Here is a 22,583-nt window from a genome sequence, read left to right as displayed (position 1 = left end):
ACTGGAAGTCTGTGACTTTAGATAATGATAGACTGCAGTGTATTTAGTGATCAGACTCAAAATCTGAGTGTTCCTAAGTGCTTAACCACTTATTAGCTCTGTGACTTTGAGCAAGTTACTTAACCTGTCAGAACCTCAGTTCCACATCTCTATGATGAGAGTAATATTATGAGTAGTTTTTGGATTACATTTAAAGAGAATAAGGTAATACAAGACACTTATCACAGTTCTGGCACATGTTAAGTGCATAGTATTAATAGGTATTCTTGGTCATTTGGTGTAGACTGTAAATGATATTTTATCTTATTTCCTTTCAATACTAAATGTATTTTTTTGCTTATGCTGCTCATTTGACACTCAAAAATGTGGTATTTTGTATTATTGTTAATGAGTTATGTTCTTCTCCATTAATTAAGTGTAAACTTATAGAGAACAGATTTTTTTTCCAGAACCTAACTTAATTTGCTTCTGCTGAAGATTAAATTAAGAATGCATATTGAACACAGTGAGAACTCCAACAAAGAAAATAGGAAATATAAGAAAGTACTAGATAGAAGTCACAGAGCTGAAGAATAGAATAACTGAACTAAAAAATTTACTAGGGGGGGTTCAACAGCAGACTAGAAGCAGCAAAAAGGATCAGTGAACTTGAAGACCAGGCAGTGGAACTCACCCAATCAGAGCTGCAAAAAGGAAAAAGAATGAAAGAAAGTGGAGATAGCTTAAGGAACTTATGGGACAACATCAGGAGGACTGACATTCACATAACAGGGCTCCCAGAAGGAAAGAAGAGAGAGAAAGGGGCAGAAAAATTATTTGAAGAAAGAATGGCTGAAAACTTCCCTAATCTGGGGGAAGGAAACAAACCTGCAGATCCAGGAAGCCCAGAGAGTTCCACATACAGGGACCCCCAAAGAAATCCCACCAAGACACATTATAGTTAAAATGTCAAAAGTTTAAGACAAAGAGAGATTCTTAAAAGTAGCAATGGAAAAACAGTGTGTTATGTATAAAGGAACCCCCATAAGACTATGAGCAGATACTTCCAGTAGAAACTTTGCAGGCCAGAATGGAGTGGCATGATATATGCAAAGCACTAAAGGAAAAAAACTCCCAACCTAAGTTACTCCACCCGGCAGTTACATCCAGAATTAGAGGAGAGAGAAAGAATTTTTCCAGACAAGCAAAAGCTAGAGCTTATCACCACTAAATTGACCTTACACAAAATGTTAAAAGGACTTCTTTAGGCTGAAAGGAAAGGATGCTAATTAGTAACAAGAAAAAATATGAAAATATAAATCTCACTGGTAAGGGTTAATATATAGTAAAGGTAGTGGATTAATCACTTATAAAGTTAGTATGAATGGTAAAAGACAAAAGTAGTAAAAATAACTAACTACAATAATTAAGGGATACACACAAGATAAAAAGATGTAAAATGTAACATCAAAAACAAAAAAACATTGAGGGGGAGAGTAAAAATATAGAACATTAAAATGCATTTATACTTAAGTTATTATCAACTTAAAATAGACTGTCACTAACATAAGTTGTTATATGAAAATATGATAACTACAGAGCAAAAACCTGTAGTATATACACAAAAGAAAACAAGAAAGTAATCTAAGCATTGCACTAGAGAAAGTCATCAAGCCATAATGGAAGTGAGCAAGGGAAGAAGAAAGGATCAGAGAGGAACTACAAAACAGCCAGAAAACAATTAACAAAATGAAAATAAGTGCATACTTATTAATTACTTTAAATGTAAATTGACTGAATTCTCTATTCAGAAGAGTAGCTGAATGGATAAAAAAAAAATAAGACCCATCTATATGCTGCCTGCAAGAGACTCACTGCAGATGTGAAGAGAGAAATAGACTGAAAGTGAAGGGATGGAAAAATATATTCCATGCAAATGGAAGCCCAAAGAAAGTTGGGATAGCTATACTTACATCAAACAAAACAGACTTTAAAACAAAGACTAATAAGAAGGGCGTTACATAATGATAAAGCGGTCATTTCTAATAAGAGGATATATGACATTTGCAAATATTTATGTACCAACATACATATATAAAGCAAATATTAACAGACATAAAGAGAGAAATAGAGAGCAAAACAATAATAGTAGGGGACTTATTGAAGTCCCCTCACTTACAACAATGGATAGATCACTAGACAAAGAATCAAGAAGGAAACATTGCCCCAAAGGACATATTAGACTAGATAGACTTAACTAAAGATATAGACAGGACATTCCATCCAAAAGCAACAGAATACATATTCTTCTAAAGCACACATGGAATATTCTCCAGGATTCATCATATGTTAGGTCATAAAACAAGTATTAATAAATTTAAGAAGATGAAAATCATATCAAGAATCTTAGCTAGAATAGTATGAAACTGGAAATTGTTTACTAGGAAGAAAACTGGAAAAATCACAAACATGTGGGAATTAAACATAATGCTATAGAACAACCAGTGGGTCAGTGAAGAAATAACAGAGAAATCAAAAAAATACCTTGAGACAAAAATGGAAATACAACATTGCAATCTTATGGGATGCAGCAGACGTAGTTTTAAGAGGGAAGTTCATACCAATAAATGCCTACCTCAAGAAATGAGAAAAATCTCAAATAACTTAACTTTATACCTTAAAGAACTAGAAAAAGCACAAATGAAGCCCAAAGTTAATGGAAGGAAGGAAATAACATAGAGCAGAAATAAATGAAATACAGACTAAATGGACAATAGAAAAGACCAAACTAAGAGTTGGTTCTTTGAAAAGATAAACAAAATTAACAAACCTTCAGTTAGACTCACCAAGAAAGAAAACAAGAGAACTCAGGTGGATAAAATCAGAAATGAGAGAAGAGACGTTACAACTGATACCACGAAAATGCAAGGGATTGAGACTGTTATATGCCAACAACGTGGACAACCTAGAAGAAATGGACATACTGCTAGAAACATACAACCTGTCAAGACTGAATCACAAAGAAATAGAAAATCTGAACAGACCAGTTACCAGTAAGGAGATTGTATCAGTGATCAGAAACTTCCCAACAAATAAAAATTCAGGACCAGACAGTTTTGCTGGTGAATTCTACCAAACATTACAAGAATTAATACCAATCCTCCTCAAACTCTTTCAAAAATTAAAGATGAGGGAATGCTTCCAAACTCATCTTACAAGGCCAACATTACCATGAAACCAAAACCAGACAAGGATGCCACAAGAAAAGAAAATTATAGGGCAATATCCCTGATGGGCATAGATGCAAAAACCCCCAACAAAATATTAGCAAACTAAATTCAACAATACATTAAAAAGATTATACATCGTGATCAAGTGGGATTGATTCCAGGGATGCAAGGATGGTTCATCATCTGCAAATCAATCAGTGTCATATATCACATTAACAAAATGAAGGATAAAAATCATATAATCTCAACAGATGCAGAAAAAGCATTTGACAGAATTCAGCATCCATTTACAATAAAAACTCTTAACAAAGTGGGTGTAGAGGGAATGTACCTCAACATAATAGAGGCTATATATGACAAGCCCACAGCTAACATCATAACCAGGGCATTATGCCTGGTGAAAAAAATGAGACAAAGACAAATACAGTATGATCTCATTTATATGTGGAATCTAAAATTTAAAAAAACGCAAGCTCATAGATACAGAGAACAGATGAGTGGTTGCCAGAAGTGGATTGGGGGGGTGGTGACAAGGCTTGGTGACATGGGTTAAAAGGAGTCAAAAAGTTCAAACTTCCAGTTATAAACAAATAAGTCATCAGTGTGTAACGTATAGCATGGTAACTATTGTAATACTGTATTGCATATTTGAAAGTTGCTAAGAGAGTAGATCTTAAAAATTCTCATCACATAAAAAAATTTTTGTGTGCTGTGTATGGTGATGGATGTTAACTAGACTTATTGTGGTGGTTATTTCATAATATATGCAGATACCGAATCATTTTGTACACCTGAAACTAGTATAATGTTATATGTCAGTTATACCTCAATAAAAAAAAAAAGCGTTTTGAATATTTTCTTCTTTTTCACTTTCCCCTCTCATTTTTAGGAAACAGAAAACATTTGTATTTAAATTCAAAATTGAACTTTTTTTTTCAGATAACCATGATGCTTACAGAGACTGCTTTTATGCCTTTTGCTTTTTTTGAGGATACATTGAGTTGGATGCTGTTTGGCTGGCAGCAGCTGTTTTCATCATGTGAAAAGAGAAGTGAAACAAACTCGTCTCTCAGTGGTACTGGTTCATCGACCTCAAAACCTATAGCTGATGCTTCAGATAAAGTTCATAAGAAGCATACTAAAAAGACTAAGTAAATTTACTTAATGAACTTCAGAAGGCAAAAAATTTTCTTTGTCTTATCTACCTGTCAGATTGTGATAAATATTTCTATGTAAATGATGTAAAATAAAGATTATATATAAGGATTGGAGGTGACAAAATGAAAGAACTTCTTTCTGTTTCAGGGAGACTCTCCCTTTCTGGATTGTAATTTCCTGAGTGTTATGAGTGTATCATGTGAAATGGTTTTTCTAAGTTATATATAAAAGATTCTATTGTGATTTTTAAACCAATTTTATCTTGATAAAAGCCTAGTGTTTTTGAATGTTAGAAAAAGTAAACCTACTGTCATTGCAAAATAACAAAAATTAAAGTTTTATTGTTTAATCTAGATATTTTCATACATGTTTTTTATTTGAATCTATTTGAGCTTTAGTTTAGCAAAATTAAACTTTTATTACACATTACCATTATAATTCTTAGATATGAAAAACAATTCCTGTTTAATTTTGAGTACTAAGAAAAGTAAACTTTACCTAAATCACTTTATATTATGAATGAAAATAAATTATTAGCTTATATTTCAGAAATAAACATTGTATATTTTGCCCACATTAAATGGAAATATCTGAAATTTTATTTAATTTTTTTCTAGTAGTATTTTTCAGTGAGAGCAGAGTATTATTAGTCTTAATCTTAAGTGTGTTTCATGCCCTTGTTTAAACTATTTCTTTTTTCTCAAAAGAAAATCAGGGGTATAGTTTTTAATAAGTTACTAAGTCCATGTTTTGCTTTGCAAGTTTTGAGGAGCTTATTTTTTTCTCTCTCCTTGAAACACATTTGTTTTAACTGTAGGAGAAATTATTCTTCTCAGCATTTCATATATTCTTAAGTATTATTTCAGTTTAAAAATTTCACCTTTGTCTTCTTTTTAATGGGTACTTTTCAGTTTTCTAGTTGAATGTCTCTTACTAGTTTACGTAGGTTATATTTTAATGTACATGTACATATATTTTTAGTTTTATTTTAAATTAAAACTAGTTACCCTTATGTAAAAATGCTCAGCTCTAATGAGAATTGTCCTCGGGCATTTGATAACAACCACCTAATTAAGAAGAAACAAACTAAAATCTTGTATGGTAGTAGTCTATTTGAATGAAGAATGATGAAGTGAAATTTGATACCTTATTGGCAAAAATAATTAAAAGAAGAAAAGGTACTAAAATCATGTTAGATTTTCTTATTTTATTTTGTAGTTTAAAAGCCCAGTTATAATTTTAAAACTTTGTGACTGACATGATTTCTTCTACTGAGACCATGAGCCTGCAAAAAGTTAGTATGTATCAGGCATCTTTGGATGGTATAGAACTACTCAAATCATATTCAAGTTAGAAGTCTTGATTTTTAAAAATTTTAACAAATATAAACACCAGCAGGGATTATACTTTTGTTAAAAAAATTTTTTTGGGGGGGAGGACCTGTGATAGCCTTGGGATGCTAAGAAGTTTATTTTTAATATTCTGACAGAAGGCATTAAATATTTAAGAGTTCTGTATTGCATTTGACACTCTTGTAGTTAAAAACTTTTCACAGTTAACATGTTGCTAATTACTGACTTAGTTTTGAAGTTTGGGTTTAACTGTAGTTGAAATGTTAGGAATCTTATTTTACACTTGTATTAAAGACAGATTTATTAAACTAAGTTATTTAGCACCAATGGAATATTTTATCATTTTTATGTTTTTTCTGTTTTTCTTGATTTAGGAGTTTATAACTCCTTTGGCCTTTCGACTGATATATGATATATATTCAGTGATTACTGTCCAAATGAGATGTACAACCTTTATGGAACAAACTTTTATTAATCTGTGCAAGTATCCTATAACCTTTAATTCAAGGTTTTTAGGAAAAAGCTGTACTGGAGGACATGGCTTAGGTTTGAAACCGCCCACCCTTAATATATTCATGCTGCCTGCAGAGACCTGACTGGATTCGCGAAGCAGATTGTTAGACTCCTTACCCAACAGTGTAGCATGAATGAAGCCTGTGGGCCTGCTTCACACAGTCATAGGTGGCACTGAGAAAGTCAAGATCTGGTAGGTCTCGTTAAATACTAGAGAATGGACTTGATATAGGGAGGGGGAAGGGTGAGCTGTGACAAAGCGAGAGAGAGGCATGGACATATATACACTACCAAACGTAAGGTAGATAGCTAGTGGGAAGCACCCGCATAGCACAGGGAGATCAGCTCGGTGCTTTGTGACTGCCTGGAGGGGTGGGATAGGGAGGGTGGGATAGGGAGGGTGGGAGGGAGGGAGACGCAAGAGGGAAGAGATATGGGAACATATGTATATGTATATGTATAACTGCTTCACTTTGTTATAAAGCAGAAGCTAACACACCATTGTAAAGCAATTGTACTCCAATAAAGATGTAAAAATAAATAAATAAAAGGAGACAAGAAGGTGGCAAGAACATGGGCTGGCTAACTCAGTGATCTCAGCCTCAAGTAAAATATGGCCAAATTAATATCAAACTCTGATTTATCAGATTAGTCACACTTCCTTGCTGAGTGTGCAAGGGCTGGAGAGGGACCAGATAATGTAGAGTGAGTGGATTTCAGTGGAAATTCCAGGTTTCTTGTAGGCAGAGACCAAAAAGTGGAGAGAATAGGGGAGATGTTCCCTCTGTAGTGTATTTTTTGGTCTTATTCCTATGAGGCCTACATCATTCCATTAAAATCTACCTCAGCTCACAAGTTGGTTGCAATTGAGTGATATGTTAGAAATGGAATAACGTATACAAGAATACCCTCTTTCCCCCACTGCTTTCTTGGTGTTTACATTTTACTGGTGGTGAGACATACAGTAAGCAAAGAGATGTGTTCTTGTGGTAATACTACAGGTTATGCATATATATTAAGCAGGACACAAGGATAGAAAGTGAGAATTGGGGGTACTTGTTAATTAGGAGTTAGAAAAGGCCTTTCTGTTAAAAGTGTATTTTACCAGAGACCTGAAGGAAGTGGGTGGGGCAGGCCGGGCAGACGTCTGTGTTAAGTGCAAGGGTCATTCTGTTTCTTCATATACTTGACTTAGATTATGTACTTTTTTCCAAAAATTACTTAATTTATTTTTCTTATTTAGTACAGTTTCACACTTGTAGTTTTTAACAGACATACTTCTTTGATAGAATTTATTTTTGTTTCCACAGTTTGTTCTTTTTTTAAGGTAAAATTCACATACAATGAAATGCATAAGTTGTAAGTGTATATTTAAAGAGTTGGCAAATACATACAACTGTACAGCCTAAAATCCTATCAAGAGGTAGAAGATTGCCAGTGCCTCAGGAAGTTCCTTTCTAGTTAATTCACACCCTCCCCCGCAACTGAATAGAAATAAAATCATGCAATATATTCTCTTCGGTATAAGACTTCTTTCAAACGACATAATGTTTTTGAAATTTATGTTGTATTTATCATGAGTTCATTCCTTTTTAATTCCTTGGTAGCATTGTACTATATGAATATGCTGCAGTGTGTTTATCCTATTGATGCACATCAGGGCTGTTTCTAGTTTGGGATATTCTGAATAAGCTACTATGAACATTTTTGTACAGTTCTTTTGGGGAACATGTTTTTTTATTTCTCTTGAGCAAATACCTAGGAGTAGAATTATGTTTAGTTGTAAAAAAACCACTAGACCTCTTTTCCAAAGTGGTTGTACCATTTTATACTTCACAACAATGTATGAGAGTTCCAGTTGCTCTGCATTCTTATCAAGGATTATTGTTGTCAAACATTTTAATTTTGTCCATTTCCAATGGGTGGTTTGTAGTTTTTAAGGTTTTAATTTGCATTTCCCTAATGATTAGTGGTGTAGAGCACTTTTTTGAGTGTGTTCTTATTGGCCATTTGTGTATCTCCCTCAGTAAAGTGTCTCTTCAGACCAGTGCCCATATTATCTTGGATTTGTCTTTTTATTATTAAGTAGTAGCAGTTCTTCATGTATCTTGGATAGCCATTCTTTGTTAAATAGGTGTTTTGTACATATTGTCTTTCTGGACTGTGGATTACCTCTTCATTTTTATAATGATGTCGTTTAATGAGCACACATTTTTAATTTCAAAGAAGTCTAATTTCCCAGGATTTTATTTTAGTTATTGTTTTCTGTGTCTTAAGAAACTTTTTCCTACCTCCAAGTCATAAATATATTTGCCCATCAAGGAACCCCAAATAATATAGGAGTGCCTAGTTTTATTCTGAGAAACACTTAAGAGAGAAACACCTTATGCTACTATGTAAAGTAATGATTATGTTACTCAGCAAGTCGCTCAGGCCTAATTTTTTGTTCTGCTTCTCAAAAGGTCACTGCACATCGTATATATGTGGTCACTTTTTCTGTGCTTGTGCTAAAGGTAATACATTATAGGAATTGAAGACTTTTTTTCCTGTATGTCTATTTAGGGAGTTTCTGTATGTAGGCTTGTCCTTGGTTTATCACAACTCTGATGTTTAAAAGAGATGGTGAATAAGAATGTGACAACAAAATATATTTAGAACGAAATAAAATATCTACTAAGCTCAGTCTAGGTGTGGGATTGGTTGGGAAGGTAGTGGTCCATATTGAAATATATAATCCAACTGCATCTTTGTGGTGACAAAATGTGGACCAGTGATCGGGTATGAAAATGAGTACAGCTTAATTTACATGGCTGACTATCTGATATTCCATGACAGTACAAAGTGGCACACTGAATTGAAGTTGAAAACTATTGCGTTCTTCCTACATTTGATAAAGAGAATTAAGATTTAATTGGGATAAAAAAATAAGCAATTTGTATGGTGGGATTATGGTTTGCTATGGGGAAGAGGAAGTGGGGGAGACTCCTGCCAGACAAAGTAACTTCAGATGTATTTTTACCCCTGTAGAGTTGTATTAGTAAAGAGAATAAAGTTGATAATGAATATTTGTATTTTTATAAATATTTTATGTAATGTAAAGTTTGACTTAAAAATTCAGCCTAATCTCAGTAAAAGTAGACTGTAGACTGAAACCTTTCTTGAGAATAATATGAAGTGAAAGGAATAGGGTACAGTGGCTGATAAGCAACGTTGTTATATTGACATCTTAATGAGATGTGAGAAGAAGTACATAATATCTTGATTAAATTTGCAAAGGATATTCGGTATAATGAAAGCCTGTGTAAGTGACAGGAAAAATTCAAAGGACTAATGGTATGCTTGGAAAATGATTCAACTTATTCAGTTAAAAAATGTTGAATTATACAGCTGGGGAGAATTATATAAGGCTCAAACCTAAGGAAAAATGCATGCATTTTGTAAAAATATGAATAACAAAAATTAATGAAACAGCATGTTATAGTCTTTATTTTGAGCAGCTGATGTTTTGGGGGTTATATTACTGAGGAAAGAGCAATTCATGTTAGAGGACACATTGCTGTCTTTGCCATGACCTTAAAGGACTGTTTTGAAAATAAGATAATGTATATGAAAATGTGTTTGAAACATTATTTTACAGAGAAGAGTCTAGTTAATTTACAGATAAAACCAGAGTTCTGCAGTTTGGAGTGAAGAATAATGTGCCCTAGTCATTTTTTATGTATAATATTTAAATACCACAAGCCAGTAAGACAGGAAGTTCAGAAGTCTGCTCTCCTCATTACACCGTTACTGTGTTTTATTTTATTGTTATGCTGTGGTGATATAATGGTATTATTATGGAGGAGCTGAGTCACTCTGTGTGGCATTCTGACTCATGCACTTAAGTAATTGTATCATTGCTATCACCGCACTACTATGCCGATGATCGCATTCACCTTCTGTGTCTGATCTTTCATGTTCTCGGTTGAATACAAGTTTTCAGAAGCTCACATTATATTTCCCTCTGACTGAGAGTATGTATTATGATAAGTTTTGTGGTAATTAAATCCATTTGAACACCATCTTTTAAAACCCTTCTGTCTCCCTCTAAAGTGGTTATGTGTTCAAGAGGCTTCAGGTTTGGCCCTGCCTCCTTATCTTGAGCAATGTGTTGCTCTTTGTAAAGGAGACTTGAAGCCAAAACTGTCCAGAATCTTTCATTTCCAATCCCTGTCCAAACCAAATCCATGGGATTCTAGACCAGCCCAGGGCAGTGGCAATGGCACAAGTTGAGTTGATGGTCGCACCTCGGAGGTGGCCATGATCTGAGTGAACGGGTGGTAGGTTGGGGCAAAACGCTGGGGCAGCAGGAATAAGGCTGAGTATTTCCTTGGAAGATGAGACTCCTCAAAAAAGCCTCCAGGGGGAACAAGTGCTTTTTGTGCTGGCACAGTTACCGCCAAGAATCAGGTCTGAAGTAAGGTGGCAGAGGCCAAATCTTTAGCTGCCAGCAAGACTGCCAATGTGAAGTTCTTTCACGGCAGTTGTTTAGAGAGGGACAGTCATCCTGTTTCATATGCCACTGAGGTGTTTTAATTTCTAACAGACCTCTTAGCAATCGATTCTCTTTGTTTCACTTAATACTACCTTGTAGCACACAAACCTGGAACCCCTTATTCCTGCTTCCTTCTTGGTGACTGACTACCTCCACAAGAGATCATATTTAATGTCATTCAAAATACTGGTAGTTTTGCTAAGCCTCTGTCCAAGGACAGGAGCCCACTGAAGGGATTCTTTGCAGAAAGAGGAAGATTTGCTTCAAGGTGACTTTTAGTCCTTGACTGTATCAAAATGCAGCTGACGCCCACTGTAGAAGAGAAATGAAAACACACATTTAAACTCTGACTGGATAATTCCCTCAGAAGGAGCTCCATTACCTAAAGGAGACAGAAGTTCAGTCAGGGATGAAAGCGAACTAGCAAGGCAAGTAACCTTTGTTAGAAACTAATATTTCTTCAAAATAACCTCAGGTTTGCATTTAAATTTTTAATTGATATATACCATTTAGGAAAGTGCACAAATCATGCGTTTGTCTTGTTAAATGATCACAAAGAGAACATAGCCATGCAACCACAACCCAGCTCAAGAAATGAAACATTAGCATTTTTCCTTTTCTAATCACTATTCTTCCCTTCTCAAAGGTAACCAATATCCTGACTTCTAATACTAGTTGTTGGTTTTGACTGTTTTTGAATTTTATGTAATTGGAATTAGACTGTTTATCCTGGTGTCTGGCTTATTTTGTACATATTATGTTTGTGAGATTCATCCAAGGTACTTTGTATAACTTATAATTCACTCATTTTCATTGCCAATATTGCATTGTATGACTATATATACTCAATTTGTGTAACCAATCCATTGTGTTGATAGAGATTTAGATTGTTCTTAGTTTGAGGCTATGAAAATATTCTTTTGCATGTCTTGGTACAGGTACCAAGGTACCCAGGTACACATATTTTTGTTCCTTACATTCTTAGGAGTTAAAGTGCTGGGTCATGGGGTATGAACACACTCACCTTTTGTAGATCCAAAAAGTTTTCCAAGATAGTTGGCTTAATTTGCACTCCCACCAGCAGTGTGTGAGAGTTCCAGTTCCCCCACTTCCTTACCAATGTGAGGTATTCTCTATCTTTTAAATTTAACAATTCTGGTGAGGGTATAATAGTATCTTGTGTTTTAAAATTTGTTTTTCCCTGATAACTAATGAAGTTGAACACTTTTTGAATAAGCTTATTGGCCATTTGGATATACTCTTTTGCAAAGTGTCTGTTCCAGTTTCTTGCCCATTTTTTTCTGTTGGGTTGTCTGTCCTTGTGTTTGGGTATAGGGTCGTGTCTATGTGCTTGTGTGTGTGTGTAAATGGGTACTTTGGATATGAACTCCTTGGCGGTTCCTTGGATTGCAAATATGTTCTTCCACACTGTCAGCTTGCATTTTTACTCTCTTAATAGTTTAGTACCACGAACATAAATTATGAATTTTAATGTAGTCCAATTTAACAATGTTCCCTTTATGATTGATTAATGCCTTTTTTATCTTATTTAAGAAACCTTTCCCTATCCCAAGGTCATAAAGGTATTTTCCTATACTCTAGAAGCTGTATTTAGCTTATTCTAAGATCTGTATTCCACCTGAAAATTTATTTTTTTGTATGATGTGAGCAAGGGGTCAATTTTTCTTTTTTTTTTCTTTTTCTCTATGGATATCAAGTTGGTCCACCATCATTTATTGAAAAGTGCCACTTTGTCATAAATCAGAGATCCATATGTGCATTAAAATGCTTTGGACCCTGTTTGTTATATTATTCTATCTGCATATGTGCTATACATGCATTGGCTTAACTACAGTAGCTGTATAAATCTTAATATCCAGTAGAGTAAATCCTTCCACTTTGATCTTTTTTCACAGTTTTCTTATCTATCCTTGGCCCCATTTGTTTCCATATAAATTTTGGCATTATCTTGTCAATTTCTACAAAAATAACTAGCTGGAATCTTTATTGAAATTTTAAAAATTAGGATTTAAACAAATTCATTGAGATTTAAATTTTACTTTCACCTATTCCTTCTTGAATGCTCTTCCTTTCTTTATATGGACTGAGTTTCCGACCTGTATTATTTCCTTCTCCCTAGAGAAGTTATCTTAACATTTCTTGCAAGGCAGATCTACTGACAACAAATTTCCTCAATTTTTGTTTATCTGAGAAATTATTTTCCTTTACTTCTGAAGGAAATTTTTCAGGGTACAGAAGTCCAGGTTGGTGTTTTGGTTTTTTTTCCTCTCTCAACATTTAGATATGTCACTCCATCTCTCTTGCATACATGGTTTCTAAGAAGTCAGATGTAATTCTTATCTTTATTCCTCTATAGTTACGGTGTTTTTTCCCACTGGCCTCTTTGAGGATTCTTTCTTTATCTTTGATTTTCTTTATTTTGAAAATGATAGGCCTAACTCTGCAGATTTTTTTGAGGGCTTTTTTTTTTTTTTTTTTTCCTGCATTTAACTGGTATTCTCTGAGCTTCCTGAGTCTATGGTTTGGTGTCTGACATTAACCTGGCTAAATTCTCAGTAATTATTACTTCAAGTATTTCTTCTGTCCCTTTTTCTCTTTCTTCTCCTTCTAGTATTCCCATTACATGTATGTTATAGCTTTTGTTGTTTTCCCACAGTCCTTGGATACTCTGATCCTTTTTTTCAGTCTTTATTCTCTTTGCTTTTTGGTTTTTGAGGATTCTATTGATATATCCACTAACTCAGATTCCTTCCTCAGCCATGCCCAGTCTTCTAAATAGGTTCTTCAAAGGCAGTCTTCATTTCTGTTATAGTGTTTTTGATCTGTAGCATTTTTTGTTGTTGTTCTTTCTTAGGATTTTTATATCTCTGCTTACATTGCTTGCCCATCAGTTCTGGCATTTTGTTAACTTTATCCATTATAGCCCTTAGCATGTTAATCATAGTTATTTTAAATTCCCAGTCTAATAATTCCTGCATCCCTTCCATGTCTCGTTTTTATGCTGGCTCTGTTTCTTCAAATTGTATTTTTTGACTTTTGGTATGCCTTCTAATTTTTTCTTGAGAGCCAGACATCATGTATTGAGTAAAAGGAACTGCTGTAAATTGGCTTTTAGGAATGTGGTGGTGAGGTGGGGGGGGGAGGGGAAGCATTTTGTAGATTTATGATTAGGTCTCAGTCTTTTAGTGAGCCTGTGCCTCAGGACTGTGAACTTCATAAGTGTTTCTCAGTTTGATAGGATGGCTAGAGGGGGCTGAAATTGGGTATTTCCCTTCCCCGGGTCAGTTAGGCTCTGATGATACCCTATAAGTTTAGGCTCTGGTTATATTCCTCTTAGGGCAGATCTTGTTAAGGAAAGAGTGTTCTTATTTCAAAATGGTTCCTCCCCCCACCCCCCCAGCCCCTTGCTGTAAGCCCCTTGCTGTAAGGGGATTTTTCTCCAATATTTACTATGGGAACCTAATCGAGGTTCTGCAGGTTAAGTCTCACAATATTGTGGGGGACAACTTATGACTAGGTCCCTCTGCAGTTTTTAACTCTTAGTGTTGTCTGCACTCAGCCTTCGGCAATTCATCAGTTACGGTTCAGGATTTCCCAGCTGGCACTGGTTTAATTGGTGTTTTCCGCTGGTGAGTCTCTGCTCCTGTATACTGCAAGTCCCTCCATTCGCCTGTTCGTCTCTGCATTCTTGGGGGCAGTGGTTTACCCTGTGCCTTCCCTTCTCATGGATCCAAGAAGAGTTTTTGATTTTTCAGTCTATTCCGCTTTTTACTTGTTGTTAGGACAGAGTGGTGACTTTCAAGCTCCCACATGTGGAACTGGAAATTGGAATTCCCTCATTTTTAAAAATTATGGCAAAGTACACAAAACAATATTTACCATCTTAGTCATTTTTAATTGTACAGTTCAGTGGTATTAAATACATTAATAATGTGCAATTATCACCACCATCCATCTTCATAACTTGTAAAACTGAAATTCTATACCCGTTAAACAATAACTCCCTATTCCCCTCTTTCCTAGCCCCTGGAAGCCATGACTCTACTTTCTGTCTCTATGATTTTGATTACTCTAAGTACCTTATATAAATGGAATCATACAGTATTTGTCTTTTTGTGACTGGCTTCTTTCACTTAGCGTAATGTCCTCAACGTTCATCTATGTTGAAGCACATGTCAGAACTTCCTGTCTTTCTAAGGCTGAATAATATTCCATTGTGTGTATATACCACAGTTTGCTTATCCATTCATCTCTCAGTGGGTACTTGGGTTTCTTCCACATCTTAGCTATTGTGAAGAGTGCTGCTATGAACATGGATGCACAAATATCTCTTTGAGATCCTGCTGTCAGTTCTTTTGGGTATATACCCAGAAGTGGAATTTCTGGGTCATATGGTAATTCTATTTTTAATTTTTTGAGGATCTGCTGTAATGTTTTCCACACTGCCTGTACCACCTTACACTACCAACAGTGGTCCATAGTGTTCCAATTTCTCCACACCCTCATCAACAGATTATTTATTTATTTTTTTGATAGTAGCATCCTAATCAGTGTGATGTAGCATCTCATTGTAGTTTTGTTTTTTGTTTGGTTTTTTTTGCGGTACGCGGGCCTCTCTCTGTTGTGGCCTCTCCCGTTGTGGAGCACAGGCTCCAGACGCGCAGGCTCAGCGGCCATGGCTCACGGGCCCAGCCGCTCCGCGGCATGTGGGATCTTCCCGGACCGGGGCACGAACCCGTGTCCCCTGCATCGGCAGGCAGACTCTCAACCACTGCGCCACTAGGGAAGCCCCTCATTGTAGTTTGATTTGCATTTCCCAAATGATTAGTGATGTTGAACATCTTTTTCCTGAGCTTATTGGCCATTTGTATGTCGTCTTTGCAGAAATATTTTTTTTTTTGCATTTGTTCATGTTTTAATTTGGTGGTTCTTTATTTTTTTTCTGTCATTGAGTTTTTAGGAGTTCTCTATATATTCGGTGTATTAATCCTTTATCAGATATATGACTTGCAAGTATTCTGTCACATTCTGTGGGTTGCCTTTTTACTCTGTTCATATTTTGATGCACACATTTAAAAAATATCATGAAGTCCAGTTTGTTTATTTTTTCTTTTGTTGCCTTTGCCTTTGGTGTCCTATTAAAGAAATAATTGCCAAATTCAATGTCATGAAGTTTTTGCCCTATGTTTTCTTTTAAGAATTTTATAGTTTTAGGTGTTACATTTAGGCCTTGGATCCACTTTGAGTTAATATTTGTGTATAGGGTTAGGAGGCTCCAGCTTTTTTCTATTGCATGTGGCCATTCAGTTTTCCCAGAACCGTTTGTTGGGAAGACTGTTCCTTCACCATTGAATGGTCTTGGCACCCTTGTCAAAAATCATTTGACCATATATGTAAGTTTTAATTTCTAGGCTCTCGTTTCTATCCAGTTGGTGTATATGTCTGTCTTTCTGCTAGTATCACACTCTTGATTACTGTAGCTTTGTAGCAAGTTTTGAAATCAGTAAGTGAGTACTCCAGCTTTGTTCTTTTTCAAAATTGTTTTGGCTATTTGGGGTTGCTTGAGATTCCATATACATTTTAGGATGAGTTTTTCTTTTTAATATTTATTTGTTTGTTTGGTTGCGCCAGGTCTTAGTTGTGGCAGGCGGGCTCCTTAGTTGCGGCTCACCAGCTTCTTAGTTACAGCACGTGGGTTCCTTAGTTTTGGCATGTGAACTCTTAGTTGCATCATGCATGTGGGATATAGTTCCCTGACCAGGGATCAAACCCGGGCCTCCTGCATTGGGAGCATGGAGTCTTAACCACTGTGCCACCAGGGAAGTCCTGAGTTTTTCTATTTTTTCAAAAAAAAAAAAAAATCAAGATTTTGGCAGGGATTGCATTGAATTTGCAGATCACTGGGTAGTATTGACATCAATACTAAAACGTCTAATCCATGAACAGGAGATTGTGTTTCCATTTATTTATGTCTTCTTTAACTCCTTTCAGCAATATATTATAGTTTTTGTTGTGCACGTCTTTCACCTTCCTGGTTAAGCTGATTCCTAAATATTAACTGTAGTAAATGAAATTGTTTTCATGATTTCCTTTTCCGATTGTTCCTTTTTAGTGTATAGAAATGCTACTGATTTTTGTGTGTTTACATTTTATCCTGCTATTTTTATGAATTCATTGATTATTTTTCACTTTTTTGTTGTAATACTTAGGGTTTTCTACATATAACACCATCAGCAAACAGAGACAATTTTACTTCTTTCCATTATGAATACCTTTTATTTCTTTTTATTTCCTAACTGCTTTGGCTAGGACTTCTAGTACTATGTTTGAAAGAAGTGTCAAAAGCAAACATCTTTGTCTTGTTTCTGATCTTTGGTGGAAAAACTTTCAGTCTTTCACCATTGAGTATGATGTTCTCTGTATGTTTTTCATATATGGCTTTTATTATTTTGAGGTAGTTTCCTCCTATTCCTAGTTTATTGAATTTTTTATCATGAAAGTGTGTTGAATTTTGTCACATGCTTTTTCTGCATCAGTTGAGGTAATCATGTGGGTTTTTTTCCCTTCGTTCTGTTAATATGGTATATTACATTGATCAGTTACATATGTTCGACCACCTTGCATTCCAAGAATAAATCTCACTTGGTCATGGTATATAATCATTTTAATATGCTGTTGAATTTGGTTTGGGAGTATTGTATTGAAGATTTTTGCATTAGTGTTCATAAGGGATATTGGTCTGTAGTTTTGTTTTGTTTTTTTCTTGTAGTGTTGCCTAGCATTGGTATCAGGATAATGCTGGCCTCAGAGAATGAGTTAGGAAGTGTTCCCTCCTCTTTAGCTTTTTGGAAAAGTGTGAAAAGGATTAGTAATAGTTCTTTTTTAATGTTTGGTAGAATTCACCAATGAAGTCATTGGATCTAGGACTTTCTTTGTTGGGAGATTTTTTTTTCTTTTTCTTTTCTTTTTTTTTTTTTTTTTACTTCTAGTTATAGGTGTTCTCAGATTTTATATTTTTTGTGATTTAGTCTTGGTAGGTTTTGTGTTTCTAGGAATTAGTCCATTTCATTTAGGTTATCTAATTTGTTGATATACAGTTGCTTATAGTACTCTCTTATAATTCTTTCTTATCCCTTTAGAATCATTGATAATGTCCTCCCTTTCATTTCTGATTTTGGTAATTTGAATCTTCTCTTTTTTTCTTAGTTCATCTAGCTAAAGGCTTGTCAATTTGTTTTCATTGCTTTATGTTATTGTTTTTCTGTTCTCTTTCATTTATTGCTACTACAGTCTTTATTATTTCCTTCCTTCTGCTAGCTTTGGATTTAGTTTTTTCTTTTTATAGTTTCTTAAGTTGTAAAGTTAGGTTGTTGATTTGAAATCTTTCTTGTTTTGAATGTAAGCATTTATAGCTATAAAATTTTCCCTTTGCATGACTTTCACTATGTCCCATAAGTTTTGGTATGTTGTATTTTGTTCTCATTTACTTCTAAGTATTTTCTAATTTCTCTTGTGGTTTAGTCTTTGATCCATTGGCTGTTTAAGAATGTGTTGTTTAATTTCCACAAGTTTATGGTTTTTCCAGTTTAATTCTGTTACAGATTTTTAACTTCATCCTGTTGTAGTTGGAAAAGATACATTGCATATCTATCTTTTTCACTCTATTGAGACTTAATTTGTGACTTAAGATATGGTCTATCCTGGAAAATGTCCTATGTGCACTTGAGAAGAATGTGTATGCTATTTTTGGGTAGAGTATTCTGTATTGTCTGTTAGATCTAGTTGGTTTATTGTGCTGTTTAAGTCTTCTATTTCCTTACTTACCTTCTTTTTGGTTATTCTATCTATTATTATGAGTGGGGTATTGAAGTCTCCAACAATTATTGTAGAACTGTCTATTTCTCCCTTCAATTTTGTCAGTTTTTACTTTATGTATTTTGATGGCCTGTTATTAGGTGTGTAAGTATAATGAACACAGTAATGATTGTTTTATCTTCATGCTATATTGAACCTTACATTAATGTGTAATTATTAATGTATAATGCCCTTCTTTGTCTCTTGTAACCTTTTTGATTTAAAGTTATTTTGTCGGGCTCTGTTTTGATTATTATTTGCATTACATATATTTTTCCATCCTTTCACTTTGAATCTGTTTGTGTCTTTGGATCTAAAGTGATTCTATTGTAGAGAGCATATGGTTGGATCATTTTTTAAATCCATTCTACCAATCTCTGTCTTTTGATTGGGAAACTTAATCCATTTACATTTAAAGTACAGGCATACTTCAGAGATATTGTGGGTTCAGTTCCAAAGTACCACAATAAAGTGAATATCACAATAATGTGAGTCATAGGAAGTTTTTGTTTTCCCAGTGCACATAAAAATTATGTTTACATTATATTGTAGTCTATTAAGTACAACAGCATTATGTCTAAAAAATAATGAACATACTTTAATTAAAAAATACTTTATTGCTAAAAAATGCTAACCATCATCTGAACCTTCAGGAAATTGTAATATTTTTGCAATAGTAACATCATAGATCACTGATCACAGATTGCCATAACATACAAATGAAAAAGTTTGAAATATTGTGAGAATTACCAAAATGTGACACAGAGACACAAAGTGAGCAAATGCTCTTGGAGAAATGTGCTGACAGACTTGTTTATGCAGAGTTACCACCAAACTTCAATTTGTAAAAAAATACAATATCTGTGAAGTGCAATGAAATGAGGTATGCTTGTATTTAGTGATATAAAGAGACCTACTCTTGTCACTTTCTGTTTCCTCTATGCCACATAGCTTTTTTGTCCCTCATTTCCTGCATTACTGTCTTCTTTTGTGTTTAGTTGATTTTTTATAGTGACGCATTTAAATTCCTTTCTCATTTCCTCTGTAAATATTCTACAGCTGTTTTCTTTCTGGATATCATGAGTATTCCATTTAACATCCTGAAGTTATAACACTCTAATTTGAATTTATACCATCTAAACTTCAATGACATAAAAATTCTGCTCTTTTAACAGTTCTCTTCCCACCCCTTTTGGTTGTTGATGTCACAAGATTATATCTTTATACATTGTGTGCCCCAAAACGTAAACTAATAATTATTTTAAATGCATTAGCTTCTTAAATTATGTAAGAAAACAAAATGTGGAGTTACAAACCATAGTTACAGTAATACTAGCTTTTAAACTAATAATTGTTTTTAAAAAAATGTATTAGTCTCTTAAATCATGTGGAAAACAAAATGTGGAGTTATCAACCATTGTTACAATAATACCAGGTTTTATAATTGTACATGTATTTACCTTTATTAAATTTTTATTTCTTTACATTGCTTCAAGTTACTGTCTAGTGTCCTTTCATTTCACACAGCAACTCCCTTGAGATTTCTTTTAAGGAAGATTTAGTGGTGTTGAACTCTCTCAACTTATGTTTATTTGAGAATGTCTTAATTTCTCCCTCACTTTTTTTTTTTAAGATTCTTTTTTTTGATGTGGAACATTTTTAAAGTCTTTATTGAATTTGTTACAATATTGCTTCTGTTTTATGTTTTGGGGTCTTTTTTTGACCACAAGGCATGTGGGGTCCTAGCTCCCTGACAAGGGATTGAACCTGTACCCCCTGCTTTGGAAGGTGAGGTTTCAACCACTGGACCACCCAGGAAGTCCCTCTCCCTCACTTTTTTTCTTTTTTTAACATCTGTATTGGAGTATAATTGCTTTACAATGGTGTGTTCGTTTCTGCTTTATAACAAAGTGAATCAGTTATACATATACATATGTTCCCATATCTCTTCCCTCTTCCGTCTCCCTCCCACCCTCCCTATCCCACCCCTCTAGGTGGTCACAAACCACCAAGCTGATCTCCCTGTGCTATACGGCTGCTTCGCACTAGCTATCTATTTTACGTTTGGTAGTGTATACGTGTCCATGCCACTCTCTCAGTTTGTCACAGCTTACCCTTCCCCCTCCCCATATCCTCAAGTACATTCTCTAGTAGGTCTGTTTCTTTATTCCCATCTTACCCCTAGGTTCTTCATGACCTTTTTTTTTTTTAGATTCCATATATATGTGTTAGCATACGATATTTGTTTTTCTCTTTCTGACTTACTTCACTCTGTATGAAGGACTCTAGGTCCATCCACCTCATTACAAATATCTCAATTTCATTTCTTTTTATGGCTGAGTAATATTCCATTGTATATATGTGCCACATCTTCTTTATCCATTCATCCGATGATGGACACTTAGGTTGCTTCCATGTCCTGGCTATTGTAAATAGAGCTGCAATGAACATCATGGTACATGACTCTTTTTGAATTATGGTTTTCAAGGGTATATGCCCAGTAGGGTGATTGCTGGGTCATATGGTAGTTCTGTTTTTAGTTTTTTAAGGAACTTCCATACTGTTCTCCATAGTGGCTGTATCAATTGACATTCCCACCAACAGTGCAAGAGTGTTCCCTTTTCTCCGCACCCTCTCCAGCATTTATTGTTTGTAGATTTTTTTTTTTTTTTTGCGGTATGCGGGCCTCTGACTGTTGTGGCCTCTCGTGTTGCGGAGCACAGACTCCGGACGCGCAGGCTCAGTGGCCATGGCTCACGGGCCTAGCCGCTCCGCGGCATGTGGGATCTTCCCAGACCAGGGCACAAACCCGTGTCCCCTGCATCGGCAGGCGGACTCTCAACCACTGCACCACCAGGGAAGCCCTGTTTATAGGTTTTTTGATGATGGCCATTCTGACCAGTGTGAGATGATATCTCATTGTAGTTTTGATTTGCATTTCTCTAATGATTAATGATGTTGAGCATTCTTTCATGTGTTTGTTGGCAATCTGTATATCTTCTTTGGAGAAATGTCTATTTAGGTCTTCTGCCCATATTTGGATTGGGTTGTTTGTTTTTTTGTTATTGAGCTGCATGAGCTGCTTGTAAATCTTGGAGATTACGCCTTTGTCAGTTGCTTCATTTGCAAATATTTTCTCCCACTCTGCGGGTTGTCTTTTGGTCTTGTTTATGGTTTCCTTTGCTGTGTAAAAGCTTTTAAGTTTCATTAGGTCCCATTTGTTTATTTTTGTTTTTATTTCCATTTCTCTAGGATGTGGGTCAAAAAGGATCTTGCTGTGATTTATGTCATAGACTGTTCTGCCTATGTTTTCCTCTAAGAGTTTTATAGTGTCTGGCCTTACATTTAGGTCTTTAATCCATTTTGAGCTTATTTTTGTGTATGGTGTTAGGGAGTGTTCTAATTTCATACTTTTACATATACCTGTCCAGTTTTCCCAGCACCACTTATTGAAGAGACTGTCTTTTCTCCACTGTATATTCTTGCCTCCTTTATCAAAGATAAGGTGATCATACGTGTGTGGGTTTATCTCTGGGCTTTCTATCGTGTTCCATTGATCTATATTTCTGTTGTTGTGCCAGTACCATACTGTCTTGATTACTGTAGCTTTGTAGTATAGTCTGAAGTCATGGAGCCTGATTCCTCCAGCTCCATTTTTCGTTCTCAAGATTGCTTTGGCTATTTGGGGTCTTTTGTGTTTCCACACAAATTGTGAAATTTTTTGTTCTAGTTCTGTGAAAAATGCCAGTGGTTCCCTCACTTTTGAAGCACAGTTTTGCTGGGTGTAAGATTCTTGGTTGACAGTTTTTTCTTTTAGTAGTTGGAATATGTTGGCCTACTTCCTTCTGGCCTCCAAAATTTCTGATGAGAAATCTGCTGATAATATAATTGAGTATCCCTTATATGTGATGAGTTACTTCTCTTGCTGCTTTCAAGATTCTC

At 35.0% G+C, this 22,583-nt stretch overlaps 1 protein-coding gene across 3 annotated transcripts in view; it reads left to right on the top strand.

The window, feature by feature from the left end:
• The window catches only part of TMEM38B (transmembrane protein 38B), a 116,834-nt gene that overhangs the window by 65,023 nt on the left and 29,228 nt on the right, over positions 1 to 22,583 (top strand). The window contains exon 6 of one of the 3 annotated variants that reach the window (XM_030859117.2): positions 4,149 to 4,720. The exons of 1 other annotated variant lie outside the window; for it this stretch is intronic. In XM_030859117.2, the coding sequence (XP_030714977.1) occupies positions 4,149 to 4,364 (216 nt within the window). In that variant the 3' untranslated portion in view covers positions 4,365 to 4,720. Of the gene's footprint in view, positions 1 to 4,148; positions 4,721 to 22,583 lie in introns of those variants that run through there. One more of the 3 variants, XM_060300670.1, reaches the window with a different exon arrangement.

The sequence above is a fragment of the Globicephala melas genome, chromosome 6 (assembly GCF_963455315.2).
Source record: "Globicephala melas chromosome 6, mGloMel1.2, whole genome shotgun sequence".
Lineage (NCBI taxonomy): Eukaryota > Metazoa > Chordata > Mammalia > Artiodactyla > Delphinidae > Globicephala > Globicephala melas.
The sequence above is the reverse complement of the archived record's forward strand: the minus strand, read 5'-3'. Positions and strand labels throughout refer to the sequence as shown.